The sequence below is a fragment of the Diuraphis noxia genome, unplaced genomic scaffold, assembly GCF_037042655.1.
Source record: "Diuraphis noxia isolate RWA-SAM2 unplaced genomic scaffold, SU_Dnox_SAM2 contig0004, whole genome shotgun sequence".
Classification (NCBI taxonomy): Eukaryota; Metazoa; Arthropoda; class Insecta; order Hemiptera; family Aphididae; genus Diuraphis; species Diuraphis noxia.
Window position 1 is genome coordinate 3,912,468 of NW_028301714.1, and position 27,231 is coordinate 3,939,698.

General features: G+C 28.0%; 1 protein-coding gene across 1 annotated transcript; it reads right to left on the minus strand.

Moving 5' to 3' along the window:
* Positions 1 to 546: 546 nt before the first annotated feature.
* On the minus strand, positions 547 to 24,427 carry LOC107164909 (SEC14-like protein 2). The gene is made up of 9 exons (XM_089226686.1): positions 24,172 to 24,427; positions 13,043 to 13,115; positions 10,812 to 10,855; positions 9,753 to 10,080; positions 6,549 to 6,629; positions 6,237 to 6,436; positions 4,169 to 4,317; positions 3,733 to 3,884; positions 547 to 1,940 (listed from the first exon to the last, which is right to left on the minus strand). Exons 1-9 carry the CDS (start codon positions 24,226 to 24,228, stop codon positions 1,810 to 1,812), a joined length of 1,215 nt encoding a protein of 404 aa, XP_089082812.1. The 5' UTR covers positions 24,229 to 24,427; the 3' UTR covers positions 547 to 1,809.
* Positions 24,428 to 27,231: the final 2,804 nt, after the last annotated feature.

Genomic DNA, 27,231 nt, shown 5'->3' on the forward strand with positions numbered 1-27,231 from the left:
ATTCCAAAAGTAAATTCTATTTGTTACACCTTGTATAGAGTTACCTTATATACTACCTGGTAGATGTGTATTATGAATTACGAAGAAATTAGAACATATATTAAAAAAAGGTAATAATATTATAATAATATATGGAAAGTTTAGGACAAGAGTTAATATTATTTTATACTGTGATTACAGTAGATAATGGTTAATACTTAATACAATAATAATATAAATAATATAAACTTAAATTATTTTCTATAATACATCGTCCATTGCAAACGTCATGTGCATAATTTTTTTTTTTTTTTTATCAAACGTTTTTTGCAGTTTATGTTTGTGTTAAGAGTGTCTATTTTGGTGGATCGAAGTTAGGTTGTCGTTTTTCGAAAAAAGAGAAAAAGAGGTTGAGAGCTATTGATGTTTCAGTGTTTCACATACAAACATGCAGCGTACAATAAAACGTAGTCAATAGTTTGGTATAGCTGATAACATACACATTACACAATACCTACACATTTAGGCATTTATTTATTTGTGATTGAGCATAAAAAGATGCAGATCTTTAAAAAAATAAAATGCTTTATTTTAATTGATTATAATAAATGTAGGTTAATATACAATAATAATGTATCATAAAATATTCATACAAAAAATTTTAGTTACAAATTAAGAATAATAATATGTTATGGTTTGTTTTATTATATAATATAGACAAAAAACAATTTGAAAAATGAATATCTATTACATGATAATTTAATAACATAACACATTTTTTTCTCTCTCTCTCTCTCAAAAAAAAAAAAAACAACAAGATATCAATTTTGGAAAAATAATTTCAACAACATTATACTTAAATTCCATAACAAAAATTAAAAGTATTTCTTACTAACATGGGTACTAAACTACTAAAGTTATAACAATGCTCGTATATAGATAATTCGTATTAACAACTATTACGCCGCACCACGTCTTATTTATAAGTACCTATATAATTATATAATTTTGGTATGTTTTTTAAGTTTTTCCACTATACATTTCAATATTTCATATTTCTAATTATTGTAAATATTATACATATCTATGTAGTATAGGTATAGGTAACGTATTTTGACAAGGGAACACAAATGTATTTTTTTAAATTATTTCCGGCTGGAGAAAACTATAATAACATATCGGAAATGTAGAAAACATAATCGTTGATATTTTTTAAAATATTATTACTATAGTACATTTATAATAAAAACATGTAAATTAATGTACGATAAAATATTAAAGTATTTACAAATTAAAATCGGTTATTTTACGCGTCTTATTGCGCCTATATCCAAAATGCAATTGTCTATTAGAATAAAAAAAAAACCTAAATATATCTAAAAAATTCATAACCGTTTTGATTTCCAGATGTTGTGTCTAATGTGTAGCGAGTGTGGACACTAATAATTGTAGATAATTAATGACATTTTAACAATAATCGTTAATAATTATCATTTATCGGCTATTGGCCGTCTTATGTTACTGTTGAACTGCCGCAAGTTGTTTATGTCGTACAATAAAACGACGAATAAATATCAATTTTTACATATTTTATAATCATTTATCCGGTATAATATGTATAAGGCATTAGGTATACCTAAACAATTTTAAATCGTATAGTTAAATGTATTATATAAAATTTGATTAAAATGTCTGACGGTTCATATTATGATGTAGGTATATTATAATATAATATAATCACAATTACTGTTATTGTTTCCTATAGTAAAGTTATATTAAGCGCTATAATATATATTATACTTTTATACCGACGGTATGTGTACATATAACTTATTCTTCTATATTCACCATTTGGTCGATCGTTCTGATGGTTTTTTCTTTTACAGGCAACGTGATTCGGACGTTGTATGCAAGTTTTTTGCCACGCAGGAAACTGTAACTGTTGTCGAATACTACCGTATCTGTTGGAACACAAATCATAAGAAAATATGTTAGCGATTTCGAGACCCGTCATATAGAGTATAGACACAGCCAGTGCCGTAGCTAGAAATAGATGGGCCCCATTGCAAATTTAATCTGTGGCCCCTTTAAAAGCGCACATTGGGTGTGAATGTAGGGGGTGCTAATATAATTGATGGTACACAGATTTGTGGGAGGCTTAGCCCCCCCCCCCCCACTAATAATTTAATAAACTGCATTGCAATAATTTTAAACTTGTACTTATTTATATTCTGACTTTTTAATTATAATACAATTAATATAATTAATTAAAATTTTAATCAATTTTTCTTCAATACTTTGTATAGACAAATTAATAACTAATAATAAAGTGGAAATTGTATAAATGTTAATGTAATCGCTACACTTTATTTATTTAAGTTATTAAGCAACTACCTATACTGTAATTAATATATTATGTATTCAAAACATTTAAAAATAATTATATTATTACATGCTATTATATGGGAACTGGGAGTACTAATTTGAATCCTGGCGGTGCTATATTATACTAAAATAACAAAGTCTTAACGGCATTATCATTATATTATGCAGATCTTATTAAAAAAATTGTTATTAGTATAGATTCTTAATTCTTATATTATTTTGTTTAAGTATTAGAAATTGCAACGCGGTTTCTACGGCACTGGACACAGCTAGGATTATTTTTATTCGATTTTATTATATCAAACGTGAATAATTCTGTACTGACTTGTACTACTGACAATTTTTCTGTACCAACGGTGTCAAATATTTAAAGTTTAAACTTTAAACAGTTATTTATAAAATATAAAACAATAACAACTGTATTATCTAAACATTCGATATTTGCGCAGTTTTACGCATACCTCGCCGGTTGTCGTTTGCGCATCACTATATTGATAATTTTGACCTTTTTGCTTTTTTGTAAGACGGTTGCGCATCGTTCGATTTTTGGGTTATACATCGCTTTGAGCATTGACCGCTTAAAAATTTCTACATAATTTGCGCATCAATATTATTCAACAATAGAAATGAAAAAAGGTGTACCTATATCTATAGAGCGCAATAAGTTGTTTTCTAACTTTATTGGTCTTAAAATTTGCTCATCTTTAAATTTACTCACGCAATATTAAATTTTCAAATATTTCATAGGTATACCTAATGTAATTTAACGATAGACGGATAGACCATCTAAAAATGTGATTTTGTAGAATTACATTTTCGAGTTTTTATGAATTTTGTTAAAATTTGAGCTTTATATGTTTTATGTGTATATTAACTATTTTTAATTTAAAAAAATCTTAAATCAATGATTATCTGTATAATATTATACATAATGTAACACACTTTTTTATACTATTCTATTGTTTACAATATTGATGCGCAAACGACGCACTATAATTTAGGACAGGTGCATTTAGACGATGTGCAAATGATTACGGTTGCATAATTATATCTGTGATCTGTCATATAAAAGTATTTTTCTTCAGATCATTACCTACAATCTAAGAATATTGGTCCCCGTTTAATAAATTAAACTTGATAGTTGTTTTACAGAAAATATATAAGAAGTAATAGAACCACACTTATATTTATATCTTAAGTTAAAAAAAAAGTATTTTGAAACAACGAATGTCGAAAAATAATCATTAGTCATGCTGCATTATACTAAGTATTTCATTATATCATAAGTCTTTGACTTGTGTAAAAGTAATTTTGCACCAAAATTATGATAATATAGACAGATAGGTAAGTAATGAAAAAACAAATTACATTCTCCGGTATGTTTGCATTTGATTACTCCGATCTCTTCAAACTCGTGACAAGCGACTTTCTTTATCGGCATAATTATTGTTTGTATATTTTCTGAATCCGTTGCTAATATTCCAAATTTTATATCATGTCCCTCGGTTTTGAACTGCCACCTTATGGACAATAGTCAAACGTTATACATTTATAAAAAAATAAGACCAATTATATTCAAACTTCTGTTTCTGTAAATTTTTTAATTTTGATTTGGCTAAAATCTATTATTCTTTATAAATCATGTATCTTTTAATTTATAAGTTGTAAATGTATTATTATAATTTATAACTTGATATTAATTAATTATGAATGAGTTGATTTTTTCAATTTTTTGCTTGATAAATTTGATAATTTAAGAATTTAAAAATTATAATAATATTCGATTATAAAATTTAGTATTTACCTCAGAAAACTTTGTGGTACAGTAACTGTATATTTCAGGTATAGTTTATCGCCTTTCTTTATATTTACTAAGGTCATATCATCAGAATTTGTGAGCTTTTTGTCATTTTTTAAGTATAATTCCTTTGGCACTTTTCCTCCTTGATTTATCTAATAATATAACAACACATTGTGATTAATAATTAATTACATAAAATAAAATGACCAATCAATAATACAATGCTTATTAATGTGTTTATACATGCTCACCCCATTTTTCCTTTAATAATGAAATTGTTCATGTTTTGCTTTTTAGAATTTTTAAATACACTGAAAATTTAATTCTTGAATTGATTTGTTCCTGTAGTACTTAGAGAGTGTCCTGTGACGACTTAAACTTATGTTTTTAAAATGAGAATCCTTCCCTTTTTGAATTTATTTTATTTGCTAGATAATTTTTCAGAAAATGTTAACGTCTCAGAATCAAAATCCAAACAAGTAGTCTCTTCGTTATTTAACTTTGTGAATTAAGGGTAATATGTTCATGATAATGGGAAGGCTATGGTGATTTAAAAATGATTTCTGAAAACCACTTTTAATGGCTATTATCCTTAGAATGAATATTTAATAACTGATGAGAAACTACTCGTCCGAATTTTGAATATTGATATATCGAAATTAAAGAAAAACATATTCACAAAATAATTTACTGTAAAATAGAGGGTTCTCAATTGAAAAAAGAAACAACAACAGTTTGTATCGCCACAGGGGGCTCTATTTAATTAACACAAAAAATAAAATCAAGAATTTAATAAAAAGGTCGAGTTTATTTAAAAATTCCAAATATCATAATTTCAATGATTTAATCATTGAAGGAAAAGTTGGGGGTGAGCATGTTTGGTGAGTTATTCTGTATAGATGTTTATTATAATATAATGCAGATGTATTGTGTAGTGTACGGTATTTATATGGTACATTCAATATACTATACCTATATTATATTATCGGTACTCATGATCAGGGACGGATCCAGGGGGAGTATAGAGGCCTAGACCCCCCCGACATTTTACTCCTCATATTAAATATTAAACAACAAATAAACAAAATCTAAACTTCTTTCCACATTGTCTCTTTATATATTAAATAATCAATAATTTATTAATTAGGTACATTGATTATTTATACTATAAAGTCATAGTATATTATGACAATATTTTTAAAATAAGAATAACGTATATTATATTATAATTGTATTTGTGTTGTAAAAAAATTGTTGCCCCCCCCCCAGATCTTTGCTATGGATCCGCGCCTCCTCATGATATTGTAATATCATAAGGTGATCGTTAATGAGCTCAAATAGTATGTAAGTAATTAGTATAATAGAATAATAACCAACAATAATATTACGTGTAAGTTAATGTATTATTATTATGCTTACAACGATGGGGCACCGGCTGAGTCGATCGTTCTTGTGAAATACTGCGCTCTTCGTATTTTTAACGTTAATTACTTTATGTGAATATCCTATGGCAATGGAGATAGAAGTAAAAAGAACAAATAAACGACCGCGGAGGCTTAGGTACTACACAACACGCATTTTACATACTATACGTAAATAATATAAAATATGGTTCGTTTATACGACGCACATGTCAAATAGACGGCTCGCGAACGTTTAAAAAACACGTATTAAGCTATTATATACGTTATATTGTGTGTGTGTTTTTTTTAAGGTGATGGCCATAAAAAGCGATAAATAAATATTTATTGCACGTTTCCGCGGTGTGGTATCGACACCGACTGACTACTGAGTGAAGGTGCCTAATCGGAAACGAAAAATCGGACAATAATTTTCTACACGTGAGCCTTGAAACTTCTCGCGGTTCGAGGGTGCGAATAAAGATCAATGGCGTAAGTACAGCTGTGCATATAATATTATAATGCGTTTACGCAAACGTGTTTCAATTAGTATAGGTAATAGTTGGTATATAGAATTTAGAGAATCTCTAACTCAAAATATTTTTATCCAAATAGTTTATAAATAATTAGAAAAAAAAAATAGAAATATTTTAAGATGTTTTTCGACTTGCCTTGGTGGTGTATCTGGGGTTGCCGTCGGGATCCTTCAGACTGCCACCGAAATACGCTGGGTACTGGTCACTGTCGATGGAGTTTGCCAACGCTGGCATCCACTTGCTCGGGTCTGCTTTATATATTATGAACTTGCTCATTGTGTTGCCGGTAAGTATGTTTTTAAGTATGTTGAACGCAAAAGAGAACACTTTGGGAGCTGAAACCCGTAAAAAACATTATACATATTTTCTTTGTGGCATTGTGCGTAGTTTCGTTCAGGAAGCGATCCGTGGTGAGAAAAATTATAAACATAAAAAAGTTGTACACACCATTAATCGCGTAACATGCCTTCAATATTTCTGGGTAATTGGCCTCGTACATTTGTAACAAGTTGATTATCATCTCGGCCGCTATACATTATAACAAAAAAATTATTGCCAATGTCAAATTTTCGTTATTTAAATGTTTAAGTGATCCCTTATAAATATAATTAGCGTTTTTTTATATGCCATTAGTTATGTATCTCGACGTGACAACGTAATTTATTATTTTATACCAATAAATTATATGGACAGATCAACGTCAGGGAGGATATTTTGAGTGACTTAACACATAAAAAAGAAACATTTCAAAATAATGTTGTATTGTCAAGATGACGAATGTATATTTTTATATTTTTTATCTACACCACAAGACATAAAAGATCTTCCGATAATATCTTATATTGTTCTAGACGATCGCTGCGAAACGAACACCTAATCGAGAGCTATCGATCATTAACTGCAGCTCCTGTTTGACACTTAAATTTTAAATTGGTAGCTACCTAAAAAGTTTACCGTGACATAATTATTGCAATACGTGGACATAATAGTTTTAATGAGGTTGTTTAGTTGGACAACATCATTTTTAAAAACATTAGTTTGGTTTTACACGTTCAACATTAATATAAAATATTTCTTATTCATCAAGACTCAAGAGTAGAGTAAAATCACGAAAACATCACAATCATACATTTTAATCACACTCGAGAGAAAAGTAAATGCTGACTTTTAATTAATTGTTGTGTTATTGTTGTTGTTGTTTGTTTAAATCAAGTGACTTGTACAATTACCTAGTAATTAAAGTTGTATTATGGTGTCTAAAATGAAGTATACTTAGTTTAATACATATTACATACATTTAATAATGAATAATATAATCATTTATAGCCTTATAAAAACTCTAAATGATAAACGAGATGATAAATATCTTTAACACAGTACCGTAGCCAAAAATATATTTTTGGGGAGATCATTAATTTTTATAGAATAATAAAACACACGTTTGACCTATACAAATTTATTTTTGAATATATAATAATAATAAAAATTAGTTAGTCAGTTAAAATTAAATTACTATCTTAGCATTAGAAATTAGTATTAAAATGTTTAAGGCATGATAGGATAATAATAAAGTTACATTTTTAAATCTAACCTACCTCCTTTCTTTTTTATAAGCCAATAAATCAGTGTACATTAATGTACCTTATTTTAATATTTTAAGTTATTATGACAAGCCATTTATAGTTTTTTCACTAATCAAATTTCTTAAATATGTTTCGATTATTTTTAGGCTAGAGAAGCTTCTTTCATCTGAAGCAAGTTGTCACCAATAAAATTGAATATATTTTTAATAATGTTTTATTATTAGAAAATATATCTCCAGTGCTACATATTAATGCATCTCATGGTTTAGTTGGCATTATATTTTCGTTTTCGATTTCATTTATTACAACTCAAATATTTTAATATAGATAATGGATGTAGTATATTATATTCAATTAAATTTAAATCTTCTTCATAAAAATCCCTCACTAGCGTTTAAAGTGATCACACAATATATAGAAGATTTCTCACTAATCAAAATCGAACTTCTGGCAAACCTTTGTGAAAAAGAGAAATGTGACGTGTTATGGACTAAGAAACGCGCCGGGATGAGGTTAGCCCTCGTTCAAAAACACTGTGAATAAATCTAGTCATCAAGTTATCATATCAAAAATACGAAAGCGTAATATATTTCAAACCAGGACTAGTGGTTAAAAGCGCAGCCACCAGCCACAGAAAATAAACCGAAATACTAACTATTGAAGTATGCAACTATACAATAATTACACTAATTACAGTGTATAAAACACCGAACACTGAAAACTTCACCTTCGAAAAACCAACGGAAACGATGTGAAGAAAAATCAAAATCATAAGTTGGTTTAACCATTATAAAATGTACTTATGTACTGAAGTAGATTTTGGTAGACAACCAGCCACACAGTAAAGTAAAAATTTCTTGATTTTATTTAAACGTTTTATCGAAATATCAACTCGCCTAAAATATGAATAAAAAAAAATGTAAGCCGCGTTAACTGTAGCAAATTGCAACGATCATTAAATTGTATAACAATTAGCACTGCACTGTTTTTGAGTTCCCCTTTAATTATTTTTGGAGATGTATAGGAAGCACGTCGTTTACACAATTTTCCTAACATAAATGAAATTGATTTAAAATAAATTCTTCATTTCTTAATTTTTTTTAAACAATAGTTGGGTACAAATTTATAATCGTGGTCGAGGTGATAACTTACCATAGTTGCGCCTGATGTTTATTATAATGTTGATAATAGTTATAAACTCCAACGAGTTACTAGGAGTTGACTTCGTTTATTGTATTCGCATAATATATTTAAGTACTAAACTATACTAACCATGGTTATTATTATTAGAATGAAAGTTCAGAAAACTCTAATATTTTACACTTTTTTTAAATCGTGACTTTTTAGGTTTTTTAATTTATCTAGTGGAGACAACAACCATCTATAGTTTTAAATTATTTATTAAAATACATTATATATTTTATAACGAATAAAAATATTCAATACTGAAACTACGGGTATTTCGGTTTAAAATTCAATCTCCAATTTTAAACCGGGGTTGGTAAATTGAGTCCCAAATGACCCTAACTCGGTAAATTGAGTCCCGGGGAAAAATAGGTAGTAGGTAAGTTGAGTCCCGAAAAAATAAGGCAGTAGGCAATTTGAGTCCCAGGGAAAAACGATTTATATGCATTTAAAATTTAGAAATGTGCTCTAAACAATTTTTATTTGTGATTTGTAGACATTCATTGACTGCATGTTGCTATTTTCAAAATCATATACATGCTGTCAATGAATGTCTACAAATCACAAATAAAAATTGTTTAGAGCACATTTCTAAATTTTAAATGCATATAAATCGTTTTTCCCTGGGACTCAAATTGCCTACTGCCTTATTTTTTCGGGACTCAACTTACCTACTACCTATTTTTCCCCGGGACTCAATTTACCGCTTTCAAAATGTACTAAACTTATCTCGGACTCAATTTACCTAGTCCCTTTTATTATTTTAAACGTTAGTATGAGTAAATATATTATGTATATAGGTACCTACATAATAACATCAACTATATGCAATATAATATAGAGTAAATCGGTATAAGGGGCTCACTTAATAATGAATAATTACCTGGTTTCCACGTGAATTGCCTAAGGTTGAAGTCGGTCAGGTCGACAATGCAGGACACCTGCGAGGCTTTTGGACCGTGCTTTAGCGACGATTGCCTGGCCACTTCTAAGTACAAGTCAAGTTTCTGAGCCAAGAACCTGACCATGTCCTTCGGTGGGGCCGACTTGAGCAGGCCACACAAGTCGAACCCGGCGAACGGAATAACGATCACTGGTGATCCCTCCTTGTCATAGCCGCTGATACCACTTGGCATGTAATCGACCAGCACTTGGGGTGGCTGCCACCCGTCGTCTTTGTTGATCGACCACTCTTCCCGCCATTTCATTGACTACAATATAATATAATAATATAGAGTCCATGGATGTCCATTAACCTTAATTTTGGAAGCTAATTCGAAGTGAGTCACACTGTTAATATATATATTATATATGTTTATAAAATGAAGAAAAATTTATAATACATTTTGGATCAATTTTATCTTTTTACAGTACACATGACATTATTGTCCAGGTACGCATTGAAGAATGAGCTTTTATACTTTTGAGAAGTATTTTTTATACTATATTAATTAATTTTACTCTAAGATGATTGGTTTCAAGAGCCATACTATAAACTGAATCAAAAGCCACATGCGGCTCATTAGTCTCGTAGTGGCCACCCCTAATATACACTATACATATTTTACCATAATATGTACAATGTACTTAATCAGAACATTTTTTTTTTTCATTAATATTGGATGAATAATAAATCATAATTATACTCAAAATATGATCACATATGTATTTGAATAAAAAGGTAACTTCTCGACAACAGCATCCATAAAATATTTTTGATATTAGGTATACAGTATACCCACACCGAATATAACTACACAAAATTTAGTATTCTGATTATTTTTTAATGTTTTAAGAATGTACTCAATTTGATAAAAACGATTATTATTATTTTTTTTTAATATTAACAGCAAATAGACAAGTCCTCAATCAGTCACTCTTGATTGGGTGTTTCTTAATAGTATTTCTGAATCATATATTATATCAAAAATACACTACTCACTGTTCTCAACATGTCTTCTGCAAGGTTTGGATCAAAGTTTCGAGCTATAAAATATAAAATCAAATAAATGTAATAATAATTAAATACAAATTTCGCAATCTATTTAGTTGAATTAAAAATGTATTAAATTATGTTTATGTATGATGCTAAATTGATGAGTGAAAATTAAAATACGAAGTAAAAATATGTCAGATGTCTGACTGTTGAGTCGTTGAGGTATCTACGTATGTCGTTTTAAAAATAAGTTTAATATGCATATAATATAATATACAATACACATAAAATATATGTCATGACATTATCACATATTATTCTTAGAAAATTTTTGATAATAGCTATTAAATGAAGATGCATTTTAGTCAATCTTTAGGTTATCTATTTTTAAGAATACATCAATAATCGACGTTTGTTTTTTTTTTGTGTTACGTAGGTCTTAAGATTTTTACTTAGCTGGAGACTCTCAGATTTAAAGCTGTTTTACAAACTTCCGCAATATATTTATACGATTAAATACGTATTTAATTCATCAGATAATTTTTTGACTCTATAAACGGATGTTCGATAATTATCATCCAATAATTATTTATGTGCAGTGGCAATGATATTATAGTGATGCTTAACTTTGCTGCGTCTATTGTTTTTTTTTATTGATTAGACCGAACTGCTTATATGATAATCGGCCACTTAACTAAGGCATTTGAACGATTGTCGAAACAATAATATATTTGAAGACGATAAAGGTACGTGGAAGTAATGGCGATGTCAATAAAAATATCGTTCGCCCTGTTTAGCTATTGTTTTGCTTCATTCGTGAGGTTATCAACTTAAATTTATTGGTAAAACTTAGTGATTTGTTAAATGCATTACATAAGTGTAGGTAATTACCTATACTATTACACCAATAATATATATATATTAGTATTATTGTACAGCGAATCCTGTTTTAACGGACACCAGTGGCGCACGCAGGAGTAGGGTTCTAGGGTTCTGACCCCCCTTGAAATGACTTCCTTTTACAAGAAAAAAAATCTTATTTTCCACCATTTCAATACACAGAATCGATCAATCGTCGGTAATTTTTAATAGATGTAAAATAAATTTTTAATTTATTATTAATTATAATTTGTTATAATTATAACTGATAATATAAAAACTGATAAGCGAAAAATAATGTAAATTATTCACTTATGTAAAACCCTAACCGAACTAAACTATGAATGGGTCTGTATAGCGTCTACGTATATCAAAAACTTATCTCTAAGTGACACTTTTAATGATCCCCTGACTGTCCGTTATATACAGGTTTCACTATTTACAGAAACATTAAATTGGAAAATGAGTGTATAAGATTGTCGTAGTCAGTGTTTTTACGAACCTAAATATTAAGTTTAAACAATGAACATGAGAGGTGATCGCGCGGAGTTGTAATATCGATGTTTATAAAAATGTCGTTTATGCTATTATATTAATTATTATGCTTATTTAGCGAGATTATCAATTTAGATTTATAGGTACGAAGTCTACGAACTTAGCGATTCGTTAAATGTACTACCTATATAATATATAATATTATACCTAGCTGATTATAAGTATTATTGCGCAGTGAAATACGTATTAACGGAAACCTTAAGCGGACAATTATGTGATGATATCTCAGAAAAAATACAATAATTTCAATGTACAGCTTGATATATATCAATCGCCAGTGGCGTGGTGAGGGTGTAATCGAGAGGTGACGACCTCTTAATTTATTTAAAGGGTGCTGGGCCAGTAGGTGGGTGGGTAATAAGTTTCATAAGAATGTTGCTGTTCAAATTAACACTATTAAAATACAAAGAGAAAATAATCTTTCAAAAAATATTGTCTTATTTCGTGTTGTTTTGATTAATCTTATAATTATCTGTACGGTTTTAAAAATTTAGACAACGGATATACCATCATCGATAGTGCAAAATATGGTGAATAACTTGAAAAGCCTTTGTACAACTTTCTGATAAAATGAATTATTTTTTTCATTTAAATTGCACGTATTATTAACTGAGAAATCAATACACGCCTTCACTCATGCTAGCGAACCTATAGATTGATAATAAAATAATTCCATTCACATTAAAAACCACAATGATTGTGCACTATTCAAATCGTACAATATAATATATTATAAAGTAAGTACCAAACTAATAAAATGTGCTCTTGTATTTTATAAATCATTTGAAAAGTAAATCTATTACCTTCCAGCCATCTGAGTAAAAAGCAGTCGTCGTATTTTTCTTCCAATTTCAAGTCTGCAACGCTTCTCCGCAACTGAAACAGCGCAAATGTTTTACTATTGTTGCCGTTTATGATATTGTATTAATAATTGTATGTCATTCACAAAAATAAAAATTGGTTGGCTTCGACGTTACAATTTATTAATGTTTTGTAGAATATATTAACTATTAAGTATTATATATTTTAAGTACGTATTAGTGTGTACATCTTATCAATAATAAATGCATTCTTATTAGTTCATAAAATAAAAAAAATTGGTTTAATTGATTGACAACAATATATCTTTTGATATAATATTAACAATATAAATAGTTATATTATACATTGGCGTTGGGAATATTATTTTTAGTACATTTGAATTAAATTTCTGATCAAGACTTTCTCTGCCGGATTAACTAGGTACACAGTCACTAAACATTTGAAGAATCAAAGTGGTCGAATGATTTCTTAAACACAATTTAGTGGCACATGATTGATTCGTTAAATTTTTGTGAATTATTAAATAAATAATTTGTTTGGATGTACAATTTGGTGTTAGTTTCTGTAAAGATTAATAAAATATTATATTATAATGATAGACAGGGTTAAATATGATGCGCTGTGTGTATGTGATATTGTAATCTATTTGCTGCAGCATGCAGATAAAGTAGTATGCCATAAATGTTTTGGGTAATGTATGTAGAACGACTGCACGAATGGATTTTTAATGTGTTTAATTTTTGCTATTTTATCAATTGTATCATATTTTTTAAACAAATGTTTCATGTGATAATGCAATTGGTACAGACGAAACTTTTTTCTTAACATTATTACTCAAATGCTTTCTTAGGTAACATTATATTTAATGAATTACATTATAATATAATTATGGTGCTTAAAATCATTTATTTATTTATGTATAAAACAACAGGATAAACTCTTTTATGGAATATAACTGTGGGAATGACAATAAGATTTAGAATTAAAGTATCGGTTGTTAATAAAATATTATAAAATTAACTAATAAATAAAATTATAAAACATTCAAAATTATTATCAAACATACGTACACAGGATATAATTTCAAGAGTAGTTTATAAAACACAATATATATATATTTACGCGAAATGCCACTGTTTGTACATAATATACAATTGATAATTGAACTTTATTTTTTTTTTGAGTTCCTATTATACAAATTTAAAAATTTGAACCTAATTCAGGTTATAGATAACTATATTGATAATCATAAAAAGCACAATTAAAACAAAAATCCTATTGTTATTCACTCATCTCTGTACAGTAAAACCTTTATTAATGGATACCTCACAATAGTGGACCTTTCCCAATAGTGGATGACACTTCTAAATTCCCCGAAAAAAATGTTTGGACATACAGGGTGATTCTTTTATCAAACAACACTTATATGGCGTTCGTGTGTAAATACCACCTAACATACACCTATAACACACAAACATCACCCAAAACCACACAACTTTGGGAGGCTATATTTGTAAACGCGCGGATTAACGAAAATTGAAAATTTAAACGTGAAAATTCATTGAAAAAATAGCCTTTTTAGTTTATGACATTTTAAGTATAGGTTGTCATTTGAAAATTAATAGTTGATAATGGTTTACCCGATAAATATAAGGGTGAAAATATTTAAAAAAATATATAGTTCTAGAACAAGATGGATCTAAAATTTTGAAAAAAGTTAATAGTTTTTGAAATAATGAGTGTTGTTTGATAAAAGAATCACCCTGTATAATAGAGGATTTATAACTTCTTAATAGTGGACGTGAACACTAAAAACTGGTACCAAAATTACGAATTATTTCTCATAAATGGATACAACACATAATGTACCTACATATCAGAGCAGAACAAATTTTCACATATTTTTAATTTTACATAAACATTATACATTTTTATAAACATTTTTATACCCACTTTTAAATAATACATACATAATGTGTATATAATAAGTAATACATTAATATGTACCAATTTCAATATATGTTTAACATGTAAATGTAAAACCGCAATTCTTTATAACCATTCCCTACAGTATAGCTGGCATTTAGTAATTTCTCGCAAATGTCCATCATTATGTAGAGGTTTTCTCAATAGTGGACAACTCCCTATAGTGGACAATTTTTAATTCCCCATGGCTGTCCTCTATGTAATTATAGTTTCACTGTTTAATAATAGTCGTGTACAAATCAAAACCAAACTATCATAAAATGACATTAAAAATGTGTGTGTGTCATTAATATTATTATACCTATTTACACGATTATGGAAGTAATAATATATTATCATAATACACGTTGTTGCATAAGATATGACGTCGTCTACCATGTACAGAGTTTGTCAATAACTTGAAAAAGATCACATGTATGTTTTCACCTGCTAATAATAATTATCCTTCTAGAGACGGCGTGCGCCAGTGTCAGCTGCATGCAACTCGTTATGCGTAAGTCAATGCTATATTATAATGTTCGATGGCGGATAATAATGTTTATAAAACGTAAAAACGTACACAATAAGATAACATAAGCAGTGACTAATGTGTGTGTGTGTTGTACGTGTACCTATAGCAGTTCCCGTTGGCTACCTCTGCCGCAGTTGCCAACGTGTGGACCAACTTGGGCGGTGAAAGTTACATGGATTGTTTTTTTTTTTATATATAAAGACGAGACTTGTTACACAATCGACAACGTCGTAAATCATTCGGCGATTTAGGTCCTCGCCCCTCCAGCATCACGCCGTACATATACCAATCTAAAAATTATGTGCGTCTGCAGAGAAATATATTATTACGTGGTTACCTTAAACGTACACAAACATATTATATACATAAATCTGTGGTGATACCGAGTGTTTAATGACAATAATAATAATAATAATGTATAATTACTCAATTTATTTTTTATTGAAATCTTACTGTAATATTGACGTGAACCATAACAAAATTAAAAAATATCAGTCGATCTTGACCCGTTTGGTAGTGCAAGTGCTGGATTGACAAAAGATTGAACGAATTTGCGGGCTTGGAATGTATAATATTATGTTATATGCCTATACAGTGATAAATCGTAAGGTTCGCACTTTTACAAAACATAAATGTTCAATGACGAACAATTTTTACCATCATAACAGAACCTCTAAAAAACAGCTATTATATGGTATAGGTGTGAAGGTTCTTTTTCTTAGCGAAACTATGTTTGCGTATGTTTTCGATTCGATGTCAGCAAAATATAATCATTTAAATGTTTCGCATTAGAAATCGAAAAACGCAAGCAACACATGGCTACGATAACAATACGTATATGATTATTGTTTTGATAAATGATACTAAGGATTTTGATGTTGGCAAAACAGATAAATATAAATCATATTAGATAGATAGAAATAATTAAATTCAACTTTAAATTGAGTATAAACCTATCTATATCAAACGGTCCAAGACCAAGTCGAAAATAATTTAAACTCAATGCCCTGGAAAATAATATTTAAAATACACTCTATACAAATATACGAAACTATTGAATTGTATAAAATAATAAAAAATATTTAAATACTAACTAGATGAAGACAAATAGCTGTGCCGCACTGTCGTTTAAGAAGATTATTTACTGTATTGTTTTATGACGTTAACGGCAATAAAACATGAAATCTACAGAGTTCAATGAATATACTCTCAAGAAAATATTATTCAATTTGATTTTGACGATGAACACAGTTAAACCACGAAATGTTCTTGTGAATAAAAATGCGTGAGCTGTACTTAGTTGATAGAATGTTAAAATAATCACTGCGCGTCCATGACTCATAAGATATAATAACAGATATCTTACAGGTATCGAAATCTTCTTCAAAATAGTTAACAAAATATAGTATGTCCAGAACATAATATACTTACACTTTCTATCGTTAAATAAAACCAAAAAATAATTTAATTAGTTGTATACATTGTTCGACGAAAATGATTAATAATACATTTTAATATACTATTATGGTAAAAATTATTATGTTTTTCTAATACGTAGATATAAGAATTCAAACTTTTAAAGTGGAGTATTTTTTAACTGAAAGTTCGAAATAATATCATGTAGGAATAATATAATGATATTAGTAACAACAAAAAAATATCTTATGATTATAACGATAATCATACTAAATAATAAAACTAAAATATTCTCATATCATACCTACTATAATGACAATATTATATATTTATGGTTTTTAGTTATTGTAACAAACAATGTTCGCATTAAAGGATTGAATTAAAATGAACACGAAAAAACTTTATATTTCATAATTATTGGTTAAATATATTGTGAGATAGACATAATATTATGTCTACAAATAGTTTCATCAAAATTGTTATCTATATTTTTTCTTACATTAAAAAAACAACAGTATACTATAGTACACTTAAAACTTGTAATAATAATTATTAAATTTTAACTCATGCAAATCGCTTTATATTCTCGTCATTTTTTTTTTTTAACGATTCATTTATCGTTTAGTCGTAGATAATCTGCTACAGTGACTCGTCACCACGCAATGGCATTAACTTCAAACAGACTTCGAACTAATGACTAATATAAAATACAAGGCCAACATTTTGATTTCCTGATAGTTGATCGTTATTGTTTGTTATTCTGAAGATCGCATAGATTTTCATGCAATAACCGTCGCAATGAATACAATATTAGATAAGAAAAAAAAAATAATACTTTCCCGATAAAATTCGGTTTTGGATTAAAAACATAACGATGAATGATTTTCATCGAAAAACCAATAACAAATATAAATGAGGGCTTATGTAGATCAAGTTGATTAAGTTTTGCATGTCGGATATACGTGGAGTGGAAAAATAAAAGTGTACTATTAATTCTGGTTTCAACTTGCTCATGATATTATTATAATTTAAATATTTGGATTTAGTAATCTGGCTGATTTAAATTTCTTTTATGATGAAGAAAATGATTATGATTGTATTCCACGATTCAAAAATATTATAATATTGGATTATAAAGAAAAAAACTTCGAAATACCGGGGGTAAAACTTTACACTGTATATATGGTATTATTATATTATGAACAGCAATAATAAGCGCACACATTTGGTTAATTAACTTTGAATTAAAAATAAACTACCTATTTGATATAATTTCTAGTATTTACAAGACATTGTAGTTAATTAAATTAAATTTAGATTTAAACTAATTATTTTTGAACACGGCTTTCGGATTAGGCAACTTTCATACACGAATGATAAAATATAACTAAAGCTATTATTATTATAATTTGTAACAGAGATAATTGCTTGTTTATGTAATCGTAGAATAAAATATTAAATTCGTGAATGGGACTGAACTAATAATATATTAATAATGTTGTAATACTGTATTTTTGATTTTTCATGTTTCATTTATTAGGCATACATATTTTTTTTTTCTTAGAAAATTTATATGGGATTGACTAAATTCAAATGGTTAAAAGTAGCATAATTATAATATTAAATTAATCATAAATGAATGGCAATTATTTAAAAAAAAGGAATGAGGTAATTACGAAAACAATTATTAATGTTAATAAATATACAGTTAGTCAATAATTACTAGTTTCTATATATTTCATACGATTTTGAAATATCTTTTTCACATTTATATGAGACGGTAACTTAACTTCACGACGCGGAACCGCAAAGTACCTATATATATATATATATATATAAATTAATGATTACATAAAAATAAGGTTGAAATTGCTCATCCGGGGGCTATGAAGTGGATAGGTGCGTTAATGTTATTTATCTCGAAGCCGTCAAAGAAGGGTTGTTGTGTACAAATTCGTACAAATCGATGGCGATTGTTTGTTTATTTTTCTCAAAAAATCAAAAACTTTAGTGGGTAGTCGTGTCCATCAGGCGTTAAAAGTAGCAAAAAAAAAAATCGAAAATAATTCTAGAATGCTGAAGGAAAATGTTAGAGTTTGATAGATATTATAATATGTACATTGCGTACACCTCTTCGGTTTCTACTGAATACTGCTGTTTTACACGAGTTAGCGATACAGACATTATGATGTCTAGTCTACGGAGATGTTTTGACGGTGACCTTTTTTTTATTTTTCTAATTGGATTCGTCTCCGCGGGTCTGCCATCTTTTTCAAAGGTCAGCAACATAGACTCGAGTGACTTTTTATACTCTAAACACCTAATACCGTTAATTATTATTATTATACATATAATGTTACGTTACTGTCGGTGCGCGTTCTGCAATTTATTGTTATGAATTATTGTGAAGTCGTTACTGTTATTAAAAAAAAGTTATAATAATAATATTATCGCGTGAGGCGGTAGCGACGGTGGTCACGGACTTTTCGTTTTTTGGTTTGCGGTTCGCTAAACCGCCTCGTGGCAGATCGACTGCAGTTTAGTGAGCGGAGACTGGAGAGTGTGTTCTGCAGTCACCGTTCGCGTCCGTCATCATTAGTGTCGAGAAAAACGAAACCAGACGCACCGCAACGACTGTATTATATGCGCGCGCACGCTAATTAAAACGGTCCTAGTTACGAAACTTGTAAACTTGTATTATAGGTACGGACACATTCGATCACAATTTATTAAGATAATAATAATAATAATATTATACGCTTATCTGCAATACGGTAATATAATAAACGCCGATGGAATTACATTAATGGTTTTATACTTTTACCATAACGAATATTGTGTATAGTACAAAACGCCATCATAAAAATAGTATACCTATTGCAGGGTACTGTATAACATAATTGGTACATATTCCGTTTTACTTTGAAAAGTATTATATTAAAAAGAATTTTAAACGTGACGAGAAAATTAAGTGACATTAGAAACACTGTTTCTATATAATTCGTGATTTTTTTAACTTTTCTTATATTACTTACTATAAACAGTAAAAATTAGAAGGTTTTGTTTATTTTTATTTAATATTTTAGGAATTCGGTATCTTACAACTATTATACAATAATTTTTAAACACTAAGACATGAACTTAAAACGTTTGTTATTATTATGCAGGGGGATTTTTGTAATTTTGTTCGTTAAAACAACTTATACTTTAATTTCACAATATGAAACAGAATATATAAATAAATACTTGTATGAATAAATGTTAAAAAAATAATAATTTCTTCACCTTAACAAAACTTTTTAATAGCACTGTGTTTGTGGTATTATATAGGTACGTCACGGTAGAGTTTATTATTATAACTGCTTTAAGTTTTTCACCCACCTATCATTAATATTAAATATCTTAGTTATTTTTAATATAAAAAAAAAAAAAATACTTTGTATATTAATATTCTACAATGTACCAAACCAATAAATTATTTAATATTGTAATATTTTAATTAATTATTATGAATTTGTATTACTTTTTTTGCATAAACAATGAAGAATTATTTCTTTTTCAAACTAGTTGTCCGTCAGATTTAAGTTATACTTATTATATTTATTTTTAATTAAAATTAATATTCTAGGTATTTAGGTATTGATATATTATTATTACTATGTAAAAGAAACATGACAATTTTTTTTCAACATGATTAAATTTTAATAAATTTGTTTGCATATTTTTAATTTGTATGTGCATATTTTATCTTAGATTTTAACTTCAAATAACTTCCTAGTCTAATATTATTGTTAACAAGTAATCAAAATTGTTAAAACGTAAATTATTGTGATAGATATGCTGTTTACCACGATAAATCTGATTATAGGTACTTATAAACTTAACGATCTGTGTTTATATTTTATCAAAATTTTGTGATATTATAAGCATCACGAATATAAATCCAGATTTACGGTAGGTATTGAAAAATCAAAATTTGCATTCATACAACGTACGATTGGCGAGTATAGATATGTGTCGTTAATAATTCATCAACCAATATGCATGTATTATGATAAAGTTATTGTACTTAACCTAACCTTTACAAGGATCAAATAAATCGAATCCGTATTTCCGTGTATACAGTATACATACTGCATTACTACATAAATTCATAAATTTATAATTACTTGCAAGGATGCCAATATTTATAGTAACTCAAATCTCACAATAGAAAATTTAATAAATTTAAGCCAACGGTTAAATTCAATCGTTAAAAATATATCTCTGATAAAGTTATTCAACGATTTGAATTTGTAAAATTAAAATAAACCTATCATTAGGTATAATATCCATTATCCACGATATATATATATATGAAATGTATATATACAAAATTATATTATCTATAATAGTATACCTATACGTACCTATTCGTTTTATTTCGTTTTTTCTTCAACTGTATAATTTATTATTTAATTTTTTTTTTATCTAATTAAATTGAGACAATAATAATGAAATATAACTTTGGGTTATGATACATAATGTTGTAATTAGGTACTGACTAGAACGAAGAAAATATGAGTTAACTATGCGATATTATAATATAACGACAATTGTTGCGTGTCAGGTATTTTAAGAATATTTAGTCATTTTAAATGAATTATTTATAAATAGGAATAACAGATCCAACAGATGACTGAAATCATAATATTGTAGTACACCTTACGGTAAAAAATTGTGTGTTATCGTATTTTGCCGGTTTCGTATATACCAGTTAAAATTCGTACTACTGTATAATAGAAAAAAGGAGAAAAATAATAATTATTATAAATCATTATTTGACGCGGATATATATATAAAATGTTTAAAATATATATGTCGTAGCCACTTCGTGAAATCGATCTTTTCATAAAAATATTACCATTTCGTGAAATGGAAACACGTTTTTTATACTTTGTGAAATTCAAAAATATTTCACGAAATGGTCACTCAAATTTAACATCGTGTAATTTTTTTCACAAAGTAAACGACCACTTTGTCTATTGAAATACAACATTTAACGACTTATTCTACTCTTATAAATTTAATTTAAATAATTATGTATATAGTTATAAAGTTTATTCATATCATATTAATCTATTAACCGTAACAAAACCTAACCTAACCGTAACATTTTTCATTTATTAGAACAGGAAAATGAATTGTATTTTAGCTGAACAAGTTGACAAACAAAAATAATTAACCTTGCGTAAAACTGTTCAAATAATATATGGAGGTCAGGAATTTTTAAGTTGTTCGTGTAAAAGTGCTTGTCAAACTAAAAGATGTGTTTGTTTTAAAGGTAGAATAAAATGTAACAGTCGTTGTCACAATTCAATTTCCTGCTGTAATAAATAAAAATGTTCGCAATACGGTTAATAAATATAAATATATTATAATGATATAAATAAACTTTATTACTATAAATAATTATTTAAGTTGAATTTATAAGGGTAAAATAAGTTGTTAAACGTTGTATTTCAGTACACAAAGTGGTCATCTTTTCATAAAAAGATCGACTTCACAAAGTGGATACGACATATATATTATATATATATACATAGTTTGATGACATTATTCCGAGTCTAATATCCTTTCATATTATACAACAATTGGAAAATTTGAATATTTTCACAGCTTTTTAAACACATTGTTTTTGCAATATTTCAAATGAAAAATTTTGAAAATGTCAAATAATTAAGATAATACAATACTTTCAAATCCCGAATATTTCCAAATTATATTATAAATCATAATAAATTCTTTAATCGGCTTAGATACACACATCCCTAGACTTGCATTTGACTTAGTTACGTACTTGAAATCCAACCTAAGTTGACTTTAAGAATAGACTTGAACAAATCTTAAGACGTTGTCTTCGTATGATTTATCGTACAATGCGTATGACATTTAAACCAATTCAGGAAGTCACCCTCGTCATAAAATATCAATTTCCAACATAAGAGTCAAGCCGGAAATAATATATAATATAAAACTGACTTCCAAAAACTCGTAGAATACATTAATTTTAAAGCACCTACTTACAAATACATAACACATGTCATCCAATATTTTTTACCGATAATTTAGGCAAAAATATTTTCATAAGATTATACAGCCAATTAAACCACATGTAAATGTCCTGAAATAACATCTCTGATTTTGGTTTATATTATGACTGGGTTAAAAAATTTAAAAAAAATTTTTACTATTTATATTCAATTTTAACATTCATTTATTATCTTATACAGAGTCCCGCGAGGATTTATTACTCATTGCGATATTTCCTGAAATAATGGAGACATCGAAATTCTGGTTTTGTAATAAGACTCGCGGGGATAAAAACTACAATTATTTCATATTTTAATTCATTTTAATGTTTTGGTAAAAAGTTAAAAAATATATTTTTTTATTTAATAATTTCCAAAAAAAAAAATGACTAATAACATTTTGTAGAGTTTATTTTTCTAAAAATATTGAAGTTTCAAAATTTAGTTTTATTAATTTCCTGATTTTTTTTTTAGTTTCGTAAAAAATTGTAAATTATTTAACACCGAGTGTTATCAAACATGTGACCCGCAACGCGCGTGCTCGTATACGGTCGGCCGAACACTTAGTGATGTGCCCAGCTATAATCATATTTTTAAAACTAGAAAAAATATTAGAAATCATGAAATTAACGAAAATGAAATTCTGAAACATCAATATTATAACTTTCAGAAGAATAAACTCTACAAAATGGTTATAATTTTTTTTGGAAATAATTAAATACAATTTTTTTTTATTAATTTTTTACCAAAACATTAAAAAAATTAAATATCTGTAGTTCTTAATATCTTCAAATATCTGTAAATCTTATTATAAGACCAAAATTTTGAAATCTCCATTATTTCGTAAGATATCGTAATGGGTAAATCGTAGTGGGACACCCTGCGCGTATAGTCTACAACTTAATTTACATATTTTATTATCTCATATTGTAGGATTTAAGGTGTGCGCATAATACATTATGTTTATGTATATTAATTATATCATTCCTTATTTTAAAATTGTGCTCGTCCTGCTGTAATATTTTGTGTCCTATTAATAGCTGTAGGTAAGTATGACACGCTGCACTATACATAACCGACTTCGGAGGTGTTATCTTATTAGATAAAAACAATACAACAACAATACCTTCATCAGGGCGAATCTCTGGTCATCGCTCAGATCCAAATCGGTTCTTCTAGACATATTTCGTTTGATGAACCACAGTCGGCCGACGATTGAAATGAGCGTACGAAACGGACGACAGTGATAATATTAAAAAGTAAATAAATATTGTAACACCTTAGACCGGCGTATGAAATAAAAACGGAACCTTATTCACATTCACCGCGAAGTGTACTCCGTGCGAACTGCCGACCGATCGACGACGACAGCCGCGGCGGCGGTCGACCAAAGGAAATGCAAACGAGGAACTCTTCGCCCTACCACCGAGTACACCAAAAATAATAATAATAATAATATTATCATCATCTATCTGTTTCACTTTTGAGACGACCTTAACACACTAGTATTCAACGCCAATACAAAAATGTACATATAACTGCAGACGGGGGTCTAACCGCAATGATAAATAAAAATGTGTAATTACTAATTGCAGTGAGTGATGTGTGTGCACTCGCTAACAATTTACATTGTAAAAATAACAATAATAGACTACTGAAAAATACATATTATGCTCGTACGGGTCGTGATAATACACATTGTGAAGTCATCGAAGATGCTTGTAATGTACTATAAATTATGTACATTAATAGCTGCCATGTACCTGTATGATGATATTTAAAGACGTAAAGTACCTACAAATAGTATTGCAAGCATATTCTGCGTGAAGGGCGTGCAGCAATAAGGAAAACATAATATTACCTAAAATATGTGTAAATTGTGATACCTATACATATCATTAGGTGTATAGTACATTAACACACAATTATTGTAATTACTTATTCGTAGTCGTATTGTTAAAATATTTATTTTAAAATAAATAAATAATATTAAAACACTCTAAATGTCGTTGATGTGAAAAAGGTGTTCTGACATTAAACGTGCCTAGGAGTGCACATATATATTGTTTGTCGAAAACCAAAGATGGGGAAAATTTATAACATAGATACCACTATATATGTATAATATTATGCTTCAGATATTTTGATAGGTATTAAATAATTATAACAATATGCATTACTATATTATATAGCCGTGATACTCAGAAATGTGCTAAATATTAAACTATTAAAAGTTTTCTTTGCCAAAGTGTTTCCTGATAAATTGACCCAAGATATATGTTTTATTATTTTCAAAGAATTTTAAGTTGTATACAAGAGAAATATAACATATTACATATATACGTCATACCTAAACTTCATACTGGAAAAATATTTTGTTTTATAAATTTTAAATTTCTAGACATCATTAGTCTGAGATGTCACGAGAAATTGCTTTAAAAATTGACATTACTGTTTGTTTATCAATTTTATCAAAATAAAAATGTTTGCACAAAAAAGTTATTTTAATATTTACAAATATTATTTAGTTTATCGTAAATCAGTATCAAACTTTTTTTGTATAAATTTATATGAACTGAATATAAACTCCATAAATTAGTTATTTTGTTTTCACAGTGTGAATAAACTAAAGTGTTAGTGATAGAATCTAAAATACAAACGATTATTTTTTTCCAACAGTTATACATTAATTATAATATGTTTTTAATATTTTGCAAAAAACCAAAACATCATTGTAATATTATTTTCTAATGATAGTTATATTATTAGCCTATTAGGTATATGTATAATCTAATTTAAGGCTATTCATTTAACCTATATTATCTATATTTGGTATGCAAAATTCGACCATATAGATTTGTTTAAATGTCATAGGTGATAGCTAGGTATTTCATAATATTATATGTCTAAAAATCTATTGAATTTAATATTTTCTTATTTGCTAACACAATAATTGCAGTTTATAAGTACATGATGTAATACTACAATAGGATTTTAATGCCTCAATAGTTTCTTATAACAGACTACTCGCTCAGTATCGAATACAATTTTTTACTAGTTAGGCTTATAGGTTGGTTTAATAACTAATTAAGTACGTATATACTTGATATTTTCAATTACACTAAAATACAAAACATGACCATGACGAATGAAATTCATGTATAGGATAAGTAGATAATACGATAGACAACTACAATGATAATTATGGCTCATCCCGACATTCTACAATGATGCGATTATTATATTATAAGCGCATTGTTCAATCATAATAATAATATAACGTCTTCATGATCATGATAGTGTAATGTGATAGGTCCATTTTGGTCAAGGTAGGTACAGAGTGCTTAATTGTGCTTTCCTTTTGAAACATGTAAGAATACAATTATGTAAGGAATAAGCTGCGAATACCATGATGATGAGATTGACGGTCACTGTAAGTTTGTAAACATTTTCATCAGTGATATTATTATAACTGTTAACGCATATAATATTATAATCAGATAAAGAAAACAGAAAAAAATATATATACATATATTTGAAAATTTATAAGCGAATGGTATTTGATTTAACTGTCTTTAGGTCAGGGCTGGCTTTAAATATACGATCGACGCGTACAAGATGTGACGGCACAGGTGCCATAGTCGTTGTCGGGGGGGTTGTCTGTTTATATTTTTGAAAAGAAGTTGAAGGGCGCCAACATAATACTTGCAATGGACGCTGAAAAAGCTAGAACCAGCCGACTCTGCTTAGATAATATGTATTCTCTTTACACACGTTTAAACTTTTAGGATATAAAATGACGTTTTTATGTATATTCGGGTTTTCGAGGGAAAGAATGTCAATTGAATTTTAAAACTAAACTTTAAAATTTACGGCAATGGTAAATTGAATGTGTATCAGCAAAAAAAAAAATTGAATTGAAAATGTTAATTTTTAATAGGAAGGTACATGTTTATAATAATCCAATCCATGTCCACGTGAATTTGATTTTTAGGGAAAAGTTTTATTCGAACTTCAAAACTTGACATGCAAATGTTGCCAAATTCGTGAAAACGGCATGGTAAGTACCTATTATATTCCCTAAAAAAGTTTTAAAAATATCAAATTTATATATTTTGATGGCTAGCTAAACTGGTTGCGTGACCAGTCTCATAGCAGTCTCATATCTGTTATCATCTTTTGATTT

Bases quoted from the DNA above. Each gene is read 5' to 3' on its own strand.
- LOC107164909 (XM_089226686.1), bottom strand. From the start codon at position 24,228: ATGTCTAGAAGAACCGATTTGGATCTGAGCGATGACCAGAGATTCGCC. The intron at 10,856-13,042 runs GTAATAGATTTA...TATATTTTATAG, and splicing joins TTTACTCAGATGGCTGGAAG to CTCGAAACTTTGATCCAAAC. The intron at 10,081-10,811 runs GTGAGTAGTGTA...ATTATATTGTAG, and splicing joins CAGAAGACATGTTGAGAACA to TCAATGAAATGGCGGGAAGA.